This window comes from Plectropomus leopardus, chromosome 16 (genome assembly GCF_008729295.1).
Source record: "Plectropomus leopardus isolate mb chromosome 16, YSFRI_Pleo_2.0, whole genome shotgun sequence".
Classification (NCBI taxonomy): Eukaryota; Metazoa; Chordata; class Actinopteri; order Perciformes; family Serranidae; genus Plectropomus; species Plectropomus leopardus.
In genome coordinates this window covers 11,226,606-11,243,231 of record NC_056478.1, presented here as the reverse complement: position 1 = coordinate 11,243,231, position 16,626 = coordinate 11,226,606, and the positions used below count along the sequence as shown (strand labels likewise).

Here is a 16,626-nt window from a genome sequence, read left to right as displayed (position 1 = left end):
ATCATTACTTTTGAGGGCTTTATTGCATAGTCGGAATTACAATTTATTAAATGCAGGCTTTAAAAACAAATCATTATATGGCCAATTATTATTTTTTAAATATATTGCATAATTATTTAAATATGGGGTTATAAATAAGAGATCAAGGCTTCAATGCTACAACCATGCAAAATCAAACAATTGCAGCTGAAATGATTTGTTGATTGATTAATTGGCAAATGTTTCGATAATCTTTTAAGTAAGTTTATATGTAAAAACATTTCATGGTTTCAGCTTATCAAATCGAACTTTCTGCTTTTCCCTTTAATTATTCAAATTACTTTGATACTCCAGCAAATTATGTAAATTGTAAAATTAAAATGTCTGTGATTACAAAGAGGTTACAGCTTGGTTTTCCCTTTAGTTAAAAAAAAGTAAGAAAGAAAAAAGTTTATTAGTCAATTGAAACATTTTTTTGCTGCATTTTTTCTCTGCATCTTTTCACTGTGAAGTAACACCATCTTTTTAGTATAGCCTATTTCTAGATATTTTTAAGCTTTAATGGCCAGTTTAAATTTTTTGTTAGGAAAGTAATAAAATGTAAAAAGTTACATCAATTATCAATTATGTGATGAAAACAATCACTAGTAATCTGTAGCCTGTTATGTTTCAAAAGTAACCTTTCAGACACAATTTGCCTACAGTTGCATTTCAGCATCAGTTGCAAAAGGAAATCCTCTCCAATCTTTTCACAGTTAGGTCCAAGTAAACTAAAATCATACATCTTTTTTCTTTTTACCCCCACAGCTATTTCTTCAAAACATCAAAACAGCAACTTTAAAAAATGGCACAAACCCAAAACCCCCCCCCCCCCCCCCCACCCCCCCAAAACCCCAATAAAATGTAAAAAAGAAAAACAAAAAACAATTAACAAAAAAAAAATTAATGAAACCAGAGTCAAAAAAAAACTGTAGAGCCATGGTTAAAAAAAAAAAAAAAAAAAAAAAACGAAAGTCCGTGCCTAAAGTTTGCATTCAAATTTTCCCACAATCAAAAAAAGTAGCAAAAGGAAAAAAAAAAATAAAACCCAAAAAAAATGACATGACAGATTTTGTCAACCACAAAAATCCCACCCCTGTTCCTGACCCCCCCCAAAAATTAAAAAAAACAAAAAAAATATAACATATATAAAAAAAAAAAATATATATATATATAAATATATATATTATATATATAATATAAAACAAATATATAATATATATATATATATATATATATATAACTTAATATATATTGAATAATAAGATTTTGCCTGATATGTTTCTTTTTGAATACCTTTTTAAAAATAAAAAAAATAAACATTTTAAATTAAACCTAACAACTATGGGGTCTTTATATCAAATCCCGAGTCCCCGAAAATATAATCCTGCATACTTAAAAATCTAAGAATTCTAAGAGGTCCCACACACCTGCAGATATTTTTTGCTCATGTAAGAAAAAAAAAAACTGCCTTAAAACCCGGTGTGTCATGTGTTGAAAGTTCTCAGAACATCTCAGTGATGTCATGTCATAAAAATACAAAGTCTTTAAAGTTTTAAAAACTGAATTTCATTGCAAAAAGGCTCACAAAAACCATTTTCTAATGTCCCCTTCAAGGCAGACACCATGTCTCTCTGAAACAAACAGGTCTCTATAGATCGTCAAAATCCTACTGACCCTCAAACTCTGCAGAATGAAGCTGACAACAACAACAGTGGTACAACCGCAAACATAAAAGATGAAACCCAAACCCATTTTATCGAGCAGGGATTTTATGCTTTACAAAAGATAACGAGATGAATTATGACTCTGCTAACTCTGCAGGCAATTTGCTAAAACAGTATAACATTATGTAACAGAAAACAAAGAACCACTAATAATAATAAACTGTACAACGTCGACAGTACAAAAAATAAAAAACAAAAACCAGACCCTACAACCCACCCCCAAAGAACCAACAATCACACACCTACCCCCAACACAACACACGTACACTGAAACCCCACTGTTTCCCAGGCGACGATGTCACTGCGTAGGATCGATAACTGGACAATTTCTTATTCTTTCCAAAAGAATATGCATTAGGAAAAGGCTTTACAACAGTATTTTCATAATGACTGGAGACCAATATTTTAAGTTTTGTAAAGGAGCCACGTCTTTTTTTTTTGCACGGACACTTGAATAACCACACGGTTGCAGAGCGTTGTCAGAGTCATCATTCTGCCAAATCCAGAACATCATACAGGAGGGTCAATAGATCAAACCAACTCATTCTCCTCTCTCCAACAATTAGCAACCCTCTTCAACATGTATTTTAGTCCCATATAGTGTAATTCGTAATCTGATTGCCCTAGCAAATGTTCGGCTAAATTAGGCATCTCAGTTTTATCTGCCGTCTGGTCAAAGAATAAAAAAATGTATGACGAGTTTTTGACTAGCAGTGCCTATTTATCAGTTCAAAAGCATTACTCCGAAGGTACAGAAACTATCTACAAGCTCGTACCGTAGAGACGACCTATGATTCAGCACTTACACAATCTGTTCTCAGCGACCATTTTAACCAGAACTGTGTATGGGATACATTTGAGTACCTTAGATCATTTAAATCTCTGACCACAGGGCGTTGACTATTAATATAGAGACTATTCCTTTTTTAGCAGCAAACCTCCAGCGCCAAGCAGTCAACAAACTCGCTTATGTAAATGGACGGAATGATAGTGGAAAAAAATTTGCGTGGTTAAACCATATGGTAAAGGAATAAACTTGGATAAAAAAAAAAAAGTATGTATTTTATACCATGACCTTAGCATATATTCCTACTGAGGTGACACAGACAGGTGTTCAGTTTGCGAGAGTTAGTTTGGATGGTGGTTGTAATATTACACAGGGAGCAAAGCTTCAAGGAAGAAGATCATTTCAATAGCTTGAGAGAGAATAAACAAAAGACCCTCAGATTCGTTGGAAACAACGACAAGAAGGCTCTATTCAGAGGCAAGATGTGGGAGTCCACGAAATAACTTCTAACCTCATGGAGATTGATCCCCGTAGGTCCAACCAGGTTATGAACCTGAGCAGTAATGAATAGATGACAACACAAGTTTCACATCCAACCAATAAGTCATGACGAAAGTGGTATATTTTAGCCATGAAATGGATAGAAGTCCAGTCTTTAGATTTAAGTCATTATTGCATCATTTCATGACAGCATCTACTCTTACATGGTCTTCACTCAGACGACCGCATTGAGGTACTGCAGACTGTACATTAAAACTGCAAGTCCGAATTTCGAGCTACTTCTGCGCAACCGCTCTGAATTCTCTCGGGCCTCGTTCTCAAGTCAGACCGTCTTTCGGACTCGCGAACAGTGCTCCTTCATGCTTCCTAGCAGAGACTGCTTTCGACTCTTTTTTAGGATCTTCCCAACCTCATCCACTGGCCATCTCCTGCTCTCTCAAATCAATTACTTCGTGGCGAGCTAAAATGCTCCAGTAGGGCTGGGGGGGAACTTGTCTCCTCTCACCGCGTCCCTCCACATATATATATATATCACATATAAGGCTCACGGGCGGGAAAAGAAGGGGTGGGGGTGGGGGCGCCAGAGGATCGTTAGTTGATCTGGGTCCGAATTACACACAGTCCACGAGGCACCGAGAGTGCGCGCTTGAGACTCCTAGTCCACATAAATGTAAAATTAGAGCTGAGCACATATCTGCCAGTCTGATCAGTCGTCACCTTGAGAACGACTCACGAGTGTCACTATCCAAAGCTGGGGTCGCATGTACACATGCGCACTACTTATCGACACACACCAGCATTCGGGATGGCTTTATAACAGAGACTAGCAGTAAATCGCGTGTTCACTTGTTTCTAGGTGCTGTTTCTATAAAAAAAACCAATTTATGACGCAAAACGCCAAGGATTCCTTTCTTTTCTTCCTTTTCTTTCTCCACCTGCGTTTGTGTCGTTTGCTCGTTTTGTGCTAAGAGTACAGAGGCACTGCAGGTTTTTCAACGCGAGTTGGTTTTTCTGTTTTCAACTCACCTTCTTTTCTAGTGCTGACGTTTGTAAGCAGAGGACATCAATTTCTGTTAGACTTTTGGCAGAAAATGTTTGCGCGTGGGCATCACTTTAAAGAAAACCCCACTGAAAGGTACATATAAAAAAAATTGTTGGACATATCACACAAAATGCAAAAATGTACTTATTTTTATCCACTTTTAGCTGTAGTGTAATTTTAATCCATCAGAAATAGTTTATGTGTGTGAGTTGCAGGTGTTTCTGTGAGGATTATTTGCCAAAAAAAATGGTGTCGGTCGGCCTTTCATTCTCAATAAAAAAAAAATAAGATGAAAACGCAAGCTTGTGAATGCTTCAAGCACTCAAAAAAAAAAAAGAAAAAAATAAAAAAAAAAAACTCAAACGTGAAATGTCCCCTTTTTATTTTAAAAATATCATAGACCTCCAAAAAATGAAAAATAAAAAAAAAAGGAAACATTTGTTAAAAAAAAACATTTAAATGTAAAAAATATTTTCTTTCTTTCCACACAAACTACAACAAAATACAGAAACAACAACCACCCACAAATAGTACAAAGGATCCTCAAATGTTTTCCAACGATCTCCCGTCAACCGCTCCCATGAGCAAAAGTACAACGATGTACCTGGAAACACTGTGGAGAGCAAAGAACATCAACAAAAACGTGTTTTTGAAGGTACATTACTAGCGGTGGCAAGAGGAGCGGTGGCTACTCATGAGGAAAAGAAAGGCATGTTCTCCTGAAATGAGCCTGTAATCACACTCTACTACTGTATCATCTAGCTTTCTTTAGGGTTTCTGGTTTTCAGCTTCAAAAGCGCCAGCTAGCTTCTACACTGGTGCTCACTCTATAAAACATGACAGCATAAAAAGAGTAACCAATTTCTGCAAAAACATAATACACGGAAGTGCAGTATTGTTGTGTTGGTAGAGGAGACGAATAAGCTCCTGCCATTAAACAAACTGGTCCACAACAAAACGTGTGAATGAACTTTGAATACAACCAGGTAAATTGAACCCTGTAACCAAGGAAACAACCAAAAACCGAGTTTGTGTTTGCTTTTTTAAAAAAACCCAAACCAAACAACTGAAAACCACAAACACGAAAAAACATTCTTGAGAGACAAACTTATGTTTCATTCTATAGAAAGCAGAAAAAAAATAAAAAAAAAAAAAAATCACCACACTCACCAACATCAAATCCGAAACAAACATAAATGATAAACAAACCAAAACAGGTAAGAAATAAAATTATGTGTTTTTGAAAACCCCCAAACTGTTCCTGGTTAAAAAAAACAACTTGGTAACATCCTCACTCTCAGGCTCAAATAACCCAGTGTTTCCTATCCTCCTCCTGCAAGATGATTGCTAAAAAAAAAATTTCCAAAAAAAAAACAAAAAAAAAACCGAAAAAAAATAAAAAAAAAAGGTTTTTTCCCTAGAAAAAAAAAAAAGTTTAACAACTAAAAAATGAAGAGGGTGGTGTTTGAAAATGAAAAACAGTGTGAAAGGGAAAGTAAAAAAAAAATTGAAAAAAAAAAAAATAAAAAATAATCAATTAAAATCAAAAAAATATGATTAAAATAAAAATCAAAAAAACCAGAGATAGCTGTAAATGAAAAAAAAAGTCTAAATTCAATGTCTGGATTTTTTAGGATTCGTTAATGGGGCTCATCCTACTAAACTAATGTAAACCCTTGCATTAGCGTGCCTGGAGTAGATGACCGCATCCAACTGAACATCTGGCACAATAACCAACCATCATAGTTATCAAGAAACAGAAAAACAAATGTTGGAAACATCATTTACTATTCATCACATACTTATACCTCAAAATTTGAAACCAATTTAGCATGATGAACATCCTTAACATTTGTAACACAACATAAAAGAAATACACAATTCCAGAGGAATAATAAACGTTTATCTTAACATTGCCTTCTCCCTTCAAGTTATTTGGCTGTATAAAACCGGCTTGTTTGCTACCTGCTGGAGTTAACGTTAGTTAGCTGCTTGGATCACACACACAAACATGTATATATGTTTAAACTTTTGTCAATATGGACATACAACTCACAATGTTAGCCTGATAAGATTTTCCACAGTTCCATCATTAAGTTAATTTTACTGACAACATGAGCACTAAAGAAGACACCGGCATAGTAAATGAGATGCAATAAAAAGGGATTAGTAGATGCAGAAGACTATTATTTAAAAAGCTAAGGAAAAATGTCCAGTGAATTATATTCACAATTATATATTTTAAATTATTTTACAGAATTCTTATAATTTTTAAGATTTTTTGTCAGGTCATTTTTCACTTTGTTTTGTTTTCTTACTTTCTTATTTATTTATTTATTTTTAAAAGTTTTTTGGCAAATTTTCCGGTAATTTTCTTGCAGCCATTTACCTAGTAACCATGGAGCATAAGAGTCTGTGACGCCCTCCTTTGCTGACTTGAGGATGGACTCAGGCAGTGGGATAGAGTGACGGACCATGGCTCCATACAAGCCGTACTCTGCCATCACGCTGCTGCGACCCCAGCACTTCTCCCTCTTCCTCCACTTGGCCCTGCGGTTCTGAAACCAAACCTGCAGAGATGAAGGAAGGTAAAAGATTAAGTGTACCAGTCAGGGCCAATAATCCATCAATTTATGCACATTTATAGTTATGACTACTCATGTCAAAAAGGCATTTTACTCATCATTACTTCACCAGGATGAGGGATTTTTTGGTAATAAACACATTTTGATTTTGATTGATTGATTTTTCTCATAAGGATGTGTAATTTTTGTATTGAGGAAATTAATTGGCCTTCATACTGAGCATGTTTCATGCTGAGAGGTCCCTGCCTGTCTGCAGGTTTAGATATTGAACTTGTTGATGATCCGAGTAATACACAGAAAGGAAGGAAGAAGGAAAGAAGTAAAAGCAAATTAAAGTATTTTTAAATATATAATTAAGATAATTATAAATAAATGTAGTTTTTTTTAGACATTTTTCCCTACATTTTTTAAGAATTTCTAGCAGTTTTTCTTGTAATTTGCTGAACACTTCTTGTCAAGTTGCTTATTGCCTCTTTTTACCTGTTTTCAAATTAAAGCAAGCCAATTTTTCTTAGGGCTCAAAGGGCTCCGAAAGTAGCAAAAGAAAAGTCATATCGATTTCAAAGAGTTAAAATGAGATTGAGAAGTTTTTCCAAATCTAGTCGCCAGCAAAAACAGAGTCGCAACAGAACGACAAAAAGTAAGCGCAAAATTGTATTTTATTTTGCATTTACATGTCTGTTAGACAGCTTCACAAAGAAACTGTATCTTCTTCAATTTGGCTGTGGGCATCCAAGTATGCTCAAAATCCCAAATTGCTTCACATGACCTTCAGTGTACAGAGTCATGTGTGTGCAATGTTTGAAATGGGAAGTCTATTTTCAAATGTATCTGCTTTAGTGAGACTTAAAATCTCAGTTTAGGATGTAACAAAAAAAACTCCAGTGCACACACACTGAAAATGTACTTTTCAGTGAAATAGGATACAATTTCTGTTTTGAAATTAACAAAATTAGCATATTCTGGCTCTGATGCACAAATTCTGGATGAGGAAGAAAATGCATGAAAATACATGCATTTGTACTGCTAATTGAACTTTTTTGTGGAAAACAACAAGTTATTATTTAAAACAAAGTGTTTTTATATGTCTTAAAACATGTTTGGAGGGGGTCGTAAAGGTCCTGAATGTAGAATTTAGTGCCATCTAGTGGTGATATTGCAGATTGCAACCAAATGAGTCTTCTCCTATGTGTCGTGTGTAGAACTACAGAAGCTGATGCAAAAACGCGAACGGCCCTATCTAGAGCCAGTGTTTAGTTTGTCTGTTCTTGGCTTCTGCAGAAACATGACAGTGCAACATGGTGGACTCTGTGGAGGAGAATCCACTCCCTATGTAGATATAAACGGCTCATTGTAAGGGAAAGAATACACAATTATTCTTATTTCACGGTGATTGTACACTAAAGAGAGTATAATTATGAATATTACAAACCATCTCTGTCCCCAAGTCCGACACACAGAACCTTTAAAAATATTTTACCGCCCTTATGACAGATCACAGCCTCCTTTGTTGTGGCACAATGCTTAAACAATGTGAAGTCACTGCTGTATCAAAGCAAAAAATCTTTGTGGACCGAGAGATAAAAATCAGAACGATGAAATCTGCTGAAGGCTTGAACAAAATAAAGGGGTTTGATAAAAGAAGACTGATTTATGAAAACAGGTTTGTGACATACGTCCTGAAATTCAGTGTTTAATGTTTAATTTCTTGCCTCTTTACAACATATTTATACAATATGTTGTAGTTTGTCAAATGTGTGTGCATGTGTGTGCGCTTGTGCATTATTCTCTTTCTGGCTCCTCAAGTGTCTAAATTGATTTCCACCCAGCCGAGCCGCAATAGCCTCAGCAAGCTTGTGAATATGGATGAGGAAAACAGGAAAAAAATGAGCATCCTAAAATGGCCGAGGAGGGAGGATGAGATGGTGTGTGTGCAGTGTGTGTAGTGTGTGTGTGTGTGTGTGTGTGTGTGTGTGTTTTGCAGACCTGGAATTAAAAACGATCAAAGCCGAGCCAGAAAAGCTATTCAGGTAGATCTGATGATAACCTCCATCTCATAAAAAGATGGGCCTCAGATGAGCAATCATGCTCTCTGACAGCATCAGTGTGCGTGTGTGCGCGTGTGTGTGCTCAAGTGCTTCCTGAGAGAGGTGACCCCGGGGGCGAAGAGGCTGATTGAAAAATAAGTTAATTTCCAGGCCCGATCGATGGGAGACAGGCGCTCAAATATCACGGGAAATTAAAATGCTCATAGCAGCCGGGCCGAGCCCTCCGCTCTGCCGCTGACCCGTGCTAATTAATTTCTATGTAGTTATCATTTCATTTCAGGGCTGCGGCCCGTCTCTCACAGGCAGAGAGGTGATAAGTTCTCCTCAATTAACTAATTACACTGAGAGGGTGAATTGGCTGTTAATGTGAAAGCAGAGGATGATGAGGATGGTGATGCAGCAGCCGTCTGGTGTCACCACCTGAATATTGCCTTCAGTGTGAGAAATCTTCATCACTTTGTAACCTGAATTTGTTTCACTCACTATTTTTTGTTAGTTAATGTAAAAGAAGCTTTTGTTGCAAGACATATAATATTTTTTTTACTGAATACACACTTATATTGAATTTTTTGTTGTCTTACCACAGCACTTTAAAAAAAACGAGAAATGCATATTTAGTTTTTGATATTTAAGATTAACATCCCACATATTTCTGCACACATCAACACACACTCAGACACCTGTATTCTGTCCTCTGGGAGCTCCGTCTTCATGGAGAGCATCTCTCGGGCATACACGTCCGGATAGTGAGCTTCGTTAAAAGCTTTCTCCAGCTCCTCCAGCTGATAGGAAGTGAAAATGGTTCTGCAGACAATACAGAAAGAGAATAATTACCAATTCATAATTTTAATGTTTTCATAATTTCTTCATAATTAATTTCTAATTTTCCCATTTGTTTATTTTTTTCAAAAATAATTTAAAGTTTTAAATCAGTATTCTACTGAAATAGAAAAATAAACAGAATTTGAAATTAAATCAACAGCTATTTCTCCTATTTTGGAAATAGCAAATAAGAATAGTTAATTATTCATGTTTAATATAAAATGTACGGGATAGGATTTGATAAATATTCACTTCTTCCTTTCAAGACATGAAATACTTGTTTTGTTTACTGTATGTTTGTTGGGTATTCTTGGTTTTTTTTACTTACTTTGATTTTTTTTAAGTCTTTCTATTTAATTAATTCAAATAATTAGTCATTAAATTAATAATATGCACCAATTAGTAAGCTAATTAATCTAATTTACTTATTGTTGCATGTTAAAAATAAAGTCTTATCTTATCGGAATGAAATGACAATCACTAAGCCTGTTCTTTTTTTTTTTTTTTTGCCAAAGACAGAAAAAAAGACATCAACACACCATGTGATTATTTATCCTCAAAGTAAACTTACTTGTTATATTTCTTTTCATTAGAAATGAACATAGCAACAATGCACTTTTAAAAGACTAGAGGATACCACAATGATTACATGTAAGATACTTTGATAAGAAAATTTAGGTTAATAACGTATTAAATAAAAAATCACCACGCCCATTTAATTCCTGTAACACGTTTGTGTGTGTGTGTGTGATGCTCATATGGTATTGTATGGTGTTCTTAACACGGAACGGTGTTCAGCAACATGTAGCCTACATTCATGTGTAGACCTCATCTGTGCAACACCAGAACATCATCCGTTTCAATCAAATAAACTGTGCATCATTCGATAATTTTGTTTTTCTTTTTTTGTTCATTTCTTCGTTTTATTTTATTTACTTTTTTTTTTTTTTTTTTTACCTGTGTCGTCTTTTCTTTCGTTTCTTGCTTTGACTCATTGATGATTTAGAGAACTTCTGATCGCCGGATGATAGACTCATGTCATCGGAATCTGTGAGGAAACACATCAGAATTAAAAACTAGCTAGGCTATAATAGGCCTAATAAAATAAATACCAATACACTAATAATAATAATAATATATGCATTGTATAATACATTGAAGATTATACACAATAGCAATGGTGGTCTTATAACAAGAAAAAATCGCTTCCTTGCTGTAAAATGGTTATTTCTGCATATTATGTCTTCAGCGCGGATTTGTCCCAAATGATAGAAAATAGGCTATAATAAAAAGAATATATTTCTAAAATATACTAAATTAAGTTTAAACAATTAATTTTAGCAAGGCATCTAAACATCTTTTACAACACCGCCCCCAAAAAATAAAAGCATATTTTTTCTAATTGAAATTAACTTTCAGTCTCTCTCCATCCTTATCATTCAATCACAGTACGCGAGCACATTGATGCTTTCGCTCTTTCTGGACAAGAAATGTCTCTTATCCTTTTTCTAGCTAATTCACATTAACTACATAAAACAAAGCATGCAAAGATAATCTCCTCTCTGTATAAAACACACACACGTTGCAGAGTAAACGGGCCTTCAGTAGTTGACACTCACCGGAGCTCGCGGAGTGTTGCGCATCCATCTGTGTGTCCATGTGCGTTGCGCGGTGCAGCGGCTGCAGGTGCACATTTTGCGCCTCTGCTAGTACCTCCAGAAACGCCGGCTGACTGTAAAACGAGTGTATTCCCTCCGGTCCCAACAAACCCATACCGAGGCCCCCGTGTCCGAGGGCCGACCTGGCGGCCAGGACGTGCGCGCTGTGCGGCAGAGCCTCCAGCGGCCGCCTCGGCGCCGCCGGCGGCTCTTTGTTGAGGCCGAGCAGCTCCTGGATCCCGAAGCCGGTGCGCCGGTGCACCGTGGGGGCCATCTTCCAGACTGGAGGCGGCTGCTGGGGTCCCCCGTGGTTCACGCTGGTTTGTGAGGCGGATTTTTGTTTATTCTCTGTGTCTGAGAGCACAACTCCCTCCTTCCCCGTCATGGCAGTGAGATTCCACTTTTTGTTTTCCCTCCCTCCAAAAAGAAAAAGAGTCCCTAAAGCAATCAGCTTTGAGATGTTCCCTCTTTATCCGCGTGCCCTCCTCTCTGCTGCGCTTTTTATCCAACAGGCAACAGGCTGCAGCCAATCACGAGAGGAGGAGACTGCTCTCTGAAGTTTGCACGAGCCCCACGACGCTTTTTTTTAAGGTAGATAATGCAATTTCTGGCAATTAAATCATCGGACAAAATAACTCCCACGTTTGCCTTTTTGGGCAATAAATTGCTAAAATTGATTTTTTTTTACTATTGACAAATAAAAAAAATGTTATTTCTACCAGCTGCTGCACAATATTTAGGCCCATTTCAGAAAAGCATGCTTTTGCTATAGATCTCGAAAATTCGTATTTGTCACATCCATGAGAAAAAACATGGAAACACACGAGGTTTATGGGCGGTTTTCTTGATCAATTTGGTGTTTTTTTTCCCTGAGACTTACAATAGAGTGTTTTTTTTTCTCGTGAAAATGAGTAACATACAAATCATCATTCAGAGAAAGACTAGATACTGTTACTTTCACTCTGATCATCTGAGTCAGCGACTCCTCACACAGATCCAATCAGCCGGATAAATCCATCAAGTCGAGGAAAATCAGCTTGAGGTACAGCACGATTTGTCCTCACTCACACAGAGGGGAGCAAAAAAACAACTTAAAAAAAAAACCTAACAAATGAAAAAAAAAACAACTTAAAAAAACCCGAACAAATGAAAAAAAAAACAACAACAACGAACAAATTAAAAATCAATAAATAAAAAACATACTTTATCTAAAAAAAATCTGCTTTGCCAAATAAACACATTATATTAGTCCTGTAAGACTAATAGGCTACTTAATGCCAGCCTATGTAGGTAAAGCTATTTTGATATTATAGATACAAATCCTTAATGAATTTATTCAATTAATTTTCATGAAGTCTCATTAATGATTTCTTCCCTTAAAAATTAAAGCCAGATATTCACCAAAATGTCTCTATGATGACACACCAGACTGAATTATGCAACTTTGATGAGTAACCTGATTTACGCCTCAGAAGTGCCACCTTTCTCATAACTCAGCTTTAGGCTATTTTAATCACAGTGTCTATGAGAATCAGACACTTAAATTTAATGTCTTTAAAGACCTTTTTGAAATAAAATTTAAGACTGAATATGGACAAATAATCTTTTTCTTATTCAAGTATTAAGGGTAAAGGTAAGTATCAAAGGGTGAGAACAAGAGAGGCGTAAGTGACATTTGACCAACTTTTACAGACAGCCAAAACAAAAGATGACCATAACTGTCATGACTTTGTTTACTGATAATATTTTAGATAATGTAACATATACATGCAATATATACACATAACATCTGATAATAAATATTTGCCCTTTTTGGCCCCAAATAGTTCAGTGTTTTCAGTGTTATATTTTTGTTTATTTGTTTTTGTTGTATCCTTTTGCCAGTAGAAAAAGCTTATCAGGAGCTTTCATTTGAGATATATAAATGCCATTTTTGCCTAAAATGTCACTTGTCACTTGCCGCTCTGGTTATCACCCCCCGATATGTAATCCTGTGCAGAGGGAAATTTTATGTAGGAGTAAGGTTACTAGTGAGAGTTAGGTTCATTTTGCAAACAGGTGTAATGTAAAAAGGGCATGATTAGTTTTTCAGTGGTGGGATTAAAGATTTGTAACATCACAAATGTAGACTCTCACTCAGAAGATCTTGATTCATTTTGAGAGACATTAACAGATGGATAAATACCATTATATAAAATGTGACGATTAAAACCTCACAAACTCAATTTCAAGACTACTAAAGCCTAATATTAATGAAAATTTAAGACTTTATAAGGAACTGCAGGCACCCTGTTAATACTTCTGAAAAACACAACACACACACACACACAAAACAGAGCAAGTCTAATCTGTTACAAAATAAACCACAATACAATGCCATTAAGCACAGGTCATGGATCCAGAGCACAGGGGAAAAAGGACTTATGTTCTTTTCCTTTTTTTTTTTTTTTGTTTTTTTTTTTTGTTTTAAGGTTTTGTATGTAACTCGTTTTTACCAAAATATCACTTATGCCCCTCTAGTTCTCACCCCTCAATATGTCCTATGCAGAGTAAATTAGGCTAATCTGCATTTTGGTTCAGGTTCAGTGCAAATATAGTGAGCATTTTCCCACAGAAGAGCTGAACATTTTGACAAAAAGAAATTAGAAGATAGATAAATTAGCCTAAATAAGAAAACCCTCACAAATACAAATTTAAGACTTTCATTTTAAGGCTAAATATTTATAAAATTAAATATAAGACACTAAGATATTTTAAAAGGACCTGCCCTGTTGATACTTTCCAATCAATATGTAACAAGACTAATAATAGTAATAATAATGACAATAATAATAATAATAATAAATAAATAAGCAATAATTCTCATTAATCACAGGTAAAAAAAACAGATTCTCAAAGGTCAAATTCAAACAAACGCTCATAAACTCATTAGCCAATTTCTCTATTAGTTAATTAATCAATTCAGCCTGTTATTAGGAGACTCTGATTGATCCGTTAGACTGCAGCTCCCTCCCCAGCGTCCCACATAACCCGCACTGTCATTTGCATATTCTAATTAGGTTTGCGCACCAAACGTTTTGTCTTTGGTGGCAGTCTGCGCATCTGTTGATAGGTTATTAAGCGTTTTTTTTAATTCTCTGACGGGTCACATGATAAAGAACACAATATCCCGGTTCAGGGTATTTAGGGCACACCAGGGTGGCAATTAAATATGAGACAAACAAAGGAGGAAATGCCAGAGCGCGACGCAACAACAGATTTATTTACCTTTTTGTGTGTTTGAGGTCTGATGTCAAACACGAACTGAGAAGAAGAAAATGTTTAAGCGCACAAATCTGACATTGTGGGACGTCAAGGGAAATCAGCTCCTCGCACTCATTTCTCACAGTGTTTAAACCCGCAGCTCGAATTCAAACCCGCTGAAATGTGAAATGAAGTGAAAATACTCTCTCTGTTTCACACAAACCTAATCCCCTCTAATCAGCTGTTATTCAATTATTGCGCAGTCTCAATCGCTCGGAGATAATGTGCGGCACACTTTTGGACATCTGGACGGATAATTACGCAGAGAGGAGAGTTTATGGAGATGAGAGGACGCGCGCGATGGAAGCGCAGATAACAGTCGTGTCAATGGGACATGTGGTGGGGAATAAATAAATAAATAGGTGGTTCCGGCGGGACTGTTTGGCAGCCGTGCGTCAGGCTGTCAGTGACGGTCAAACCCACAATAGATTTAGTGCTGGTTTGTAATCTGAGATGTGATCAAGAGATGCGGCTTCACCCGGTCAAGTCAATTAGGAAGCTGCTTGTTGCTTTGTGTATCAATGCGCTGCGTCCCCCTGCAGGAAGAGAGACCAGGGGCCGAAATTTAAGTAGGTTTCAATACATATTACAATTCAATTAGGAGGCTGCTTGTGTGGGGAAATCTAGTCCTGTTTAGGGGTCTTCAAATTTTGAACATCAAACAATTAATTTCCAAATAAGGCCGCGACCTGCAAAAAAGTGCTCCTGAGAAAGGTCTCAAGAGCCATCCTCAGTGGTACAACACTGCCACTATCCCGAGAGGAAATGCAGCAATGTTTCTGCAAAAAAACAACTGCTTTTTGTGGCACTATCCTTGCTGGAAAAACAGCGACAGGTTGCTAAAAAAACACCAACATTTGGTGCATGAAAAGCCACTGGAAACACCACAATGACTCCCTATCACAACTGATTTTGGTATTAATTGGCTTTGACAAGTGGATTGCACTTTGGCAGGCACCTTGTCAAGGTGTCACACCATCCAGCATGCTCTCTACCTCCAGATTACAAATTCAGCTTGTAACATCATTGTATAGAAACACTGATATGACTCATATGAAACATGCAAATGTAACATTTTTGTGCTTTGCAGAAACATACAACAGCAACATTTTCTTCTGGCAACTAGGCAGCCTAAACTCTGAGCTCCTCTGCTGTGCAAATGACTGACTGCACACACATGCTGCAGGACCCACAATACAATTTTTAAAAAAGGAAGCTAAAGTTGACACCAGCTGATGAGCCAAATTACTAAGTGGGGCACATAGGACTTTTGACTTTATGGATATCCCAGCTGCAATAGAGTCTTTAGCCACAATTACTGTCTATTAAATAGTGTTGTCCTCAAGATCATACTATCCGAGACCAACACTCGCCTGAGACCGGAGTGTGCCAAGACTGAGACAAGACCAAAGCAGGACGCAAACTACAAATGACTAACGTGATTGGCTGAATTTAAAGAAAGATGTCTAATGTCCAATCACAGTAACAAATAAATATGTTGTGGTCTTGACCACTCTTGATTAAAAATCCTGAGTCCACTATGTCCAAGACCCAGACAAGACCAAGAACTGCATTCGATTTTGAGACAAGACCCTCTAAAAGTGGTCTCGAGACCAGTCTCAAGTACTACAACACTATTAATAAATGTATAAATACTTTACTGCAAAAAATATCACTGATTAAATTCCGTCCTCTATGGCTCTTCAACAAAATAAAATAAATTTGGTTAACACCAGTCTGGGTCAGCGATGAGTTTCTGAAGCAGCTCTTTCTGTCTGATGTATCTTTGTCTTTGTTTGGGGCTGCAGAAATGGCTCCTCTAATCTAGCTAATTGCCGTTTCCCAGAGCTCGGCATTTAAGATGAAGAGCTGGGTCACCAAACAGCCGTTGATCAAAACATCCTATTAGGGTGCAGAAACAAAAGGCTCTCACAATCCTAACAATGTGCCGCTGGTGATTCAACAGTTTGCTCTGTGGGCACAAAGCATTAATTAGGGCAATAACTTCATGCTACTGCCGTTCTATAGTCTCCATTTCTGTATGAGTGCATCTATTTATGCTCTGAAGTTTGTCGGGGACTCTGACTTGCCGAGTGTGCCGCATTCCCCCGTCCCATGTGCAGATGTGTTATTGG

At 36.7% G+C, this 16,626-nt stretch overlaps 1 protein-coding gene across 1 annotated transcript; it reads right to left on the bottom strand.

Annotated features, from left to right (window-relative positions):
* Positions 1-4,897: 4,897 nt before the first annotated feature.
* Positions 4,898-11,671, bottom strand: LOC121955832 (visual system homeobox 2-like). The gene is made up of 5 exons (XM_042503922.1): positions 11,150-11,671; positions 10,488-10,578; positions 9,389-9,512; positions 6,465-6,645; positions 4,898-4,902 (listed from the first exon to the last, which is right to left on the bottom strand). Exons 1-5 carry the CDS (start codon positions 11,571-11,573, stop codon positions 4,898-4,900), a joined length of 825 nt encoding a protein of 274 aa, XP_042359856.1. The 5' UTR covers positions 11,574-11,671.
* Between the last annotated feature and the right edge of the window lie 4,955 nt (positions 11,672-16,626).